Raw genomic sequence first — 2,216 nt, forward strand, 5'->3', positions numbered from 1 at the left:
GCAGGCGGCCAGTTCCTGCGGGTGTTTTAAATAGAGTTTAGAACCGCGGGGGCGTCTGGCTCTCTGCGCCGGGACGTCCGAGCCGATCACACGCTCATTGTCATGCTGGGCGAGTACTAGAGAGACGGGAGACACCAGAGCGTTAGCAGGCGGGGGGAGGCCGCCGGGGCCAGCCCGATGCGCTGGGGGGGGCAGGGCAGGGGGAGCCGGCTGGCCCCTTTCCTCTGGGGCGGGGCAGCTCACACCTCGGGGAGGCTCCTCCAGCGCACGGCCCCCCCCCACAGGTCCAGCCGTGCCAGGTTTGTTCTTCCAGGGGGTGGCCGATGCCTTGCAGCTGCCCCGCCCGCCCCGGGAGCCCCGCCCGCCCCGCCCTCTCCGCCGGCCCGGCAGGCCCGCCCAGTCCCTTACACTGTCGCTTTGGAAGGGGTTTAAGAAGGTGCCGCCCATCTCGCCGTCGTCCCGCGGAGTCCCGGGCGGGTTGCTCAGCCCCGCCATGTTACTCGGCGAGCTCTGCAGGGGCACAGGAAAGCCCAGGTTAGAGGGTGGCCCGCTGCCCCCCCGGCCCCAGGGGTGAAAGGCCGACAGCTCCCAGCAGCGCTGCTGGCACCCGCCGCCTGGGCATGGGAGCGGGCACGGCTCTGGCCTGCTGCCCTCAGTGCTGGGGGGGGGGCCGTGTGCAGAGTCACCCCCAGTGCCCAGAGGAGACGGCAGGGCTGCACCCCAGCAGCTGGCAGCACCCTGGCCATTTGGAAGGGAGAGGCACAGGCTGGCCACCCTGGGAGGGGGCAGGGGGTGCCCCAGGGAGGGGTTCAGCCCAGGGGAACCCCCCATAGGGAGCGGGTGGAAGTGGGGCACTGTGCTCTCACCTTTGGCAGCCCGTCCATGTCGCCAGAGCCTGGAAGGACAAGCAGGTCCTGTTAGCGCTGCCCCATACCAGGGAAAGGTGCCCCCTGATCCACTAGACACGGACCCACCGCCCAGGGAGCCCAGGCCATGCTGCAGTGTCCGTCCTACACAGTGGCAGGGCTCCTGCCCTCACCCCCAACATAGGTAAGGCCCGCCTCTCTGCCTCAGTTTCCTCCTGCACCATCGGGGGAAGTGATGCTAGCGTGCTGCGGGGGGGAGGTGCTGCTGGCCCATAGGCCGCCTTCAGCTGGCAGCGCTAGGGGCTGAGTCCCCTCGGGGAGGCTGGGGCAGGTCTGAGCGCAGGGGCCAGAACCGCAGAGCTCCCGGCCTGGCACAACCCTGCCCCGGCACACCTGGTATAGCGCCAAGGGATAGGAAGGGACCTGCCCACAATCACAGTCAGGGCAGAGCCAGGCCCAGAATCCAGGCTGGGGTGGGGGGCGCAGGCGTCCTGATGTCCCTCCACCAGTGTGAGCAGCTCACACCCCGGCGGGCGAGAGGCCGGGGCTACCCACCTAAGGATCCGTTCATGTGATGGGGCTCCATGGTGTTCATGCCTCCCATGGGCCCATCGGGGCCAGGCCCCATGGGGAACTGCAAGGGAAAGGGAGCGCGTCAGTGCTGGACACAGGCTGCCCGGGCGTAGTGGGGCCAGGGGGCTGGGGCTCCGTGCACAAGCTGATGGGAGTGGAGGGGAACTGGGCGCAGGGCCTCAGGAACGCACCCAGCATTGCTCTGGCCCCCAGTACCCCATGGGGCTGCGAGAGACCGGGGATCAGGGCTGAGGGGCACCGGCAGAGGTGTGGGAAGGGGGAGCCCAGGGCTGGGATGGCAGGGATCCGTGGGTCGGGGGGCACCGGCAGAGGTGTGGGAAGGGGCTGGGCTGGCAGGGGGTCGGGGTTGAGGGGCACTGGCAGAGGTGTGGGAAGGGGGAGCCCAGGGCTGGGATGGCAGGGGTCCGTGGGTCGGGGGGCACTGGCAGAGTTGTGGGAGTCGGCTGGAGGTTGCTCTCTGCGCCTGTGGCCGGGTCCCCAGCAGCACTCCTTGGCTGTGGGGTGGGGCAAGGCCTGGGCTGCCCAGGGCTCTGCGTGGGGGGGGGGGGCGGCCGGGGGGGGGGCACGTTCGGCCGGTTCCCAGCGGGCCCGATAGGGTTCATCATGGTGTACATGGTCTCGCTGGAGTTGGTGGAGTCTGTGGGGTGCAGAGCGGGGTCAGTGCTGCCAGCCCCACAGAGCACGAGGGGGCAGGCACTGCGCAGCCACTCAGGAGCTCACCGGCCCTGCAGCCCCCCCGCCCCCCAGCGAGAGGCA

At 70.1% G+C, this 2,216-nt stretch overlaps 1 protein-coding gene across 1 annotated transcript; it reads right to left on the reverse strand.

Annotated features, from left to right (window-relative positions):
- Window positions 1-6: 6 nt before the first annotated feature.
- Window positions 7-2,156, reverse strand: LOC112113591 (single-stranded DNA-binding protein 3-like; the record flags this gene model as incomplete). The annotated part of the gene is made up of 5 exons (XM_026663114.1): window positions 7-116; window positions 409-510; window positions 867-895; window positions 1,422-1,500; window positions 2,027-2,156. Coding segments are annotated over 5 exons (370 nt in total), but the record flags the coding sequence as incomplete, so codon positions are not given.
- Window positions 2,157-2,216: the final 60 nt, after the last annotated feature.

Source organism: Terrapene carolina, unplaced genomic scaffold (assembly GCF_002925995.2).
Source record: "Terrapene carolina triunguis isolate 2854851 unplaced genomic scaffold, T_m_triunguis-2.0 Scaffold32536, whole genome shotgun sequence".
NCBI classification, from domain to species: domain Eukaryota; kingdom Metazoa; phylum Chordata; order Testudines; family Emydidae; genus Terrapene; species Terrapene triunguis.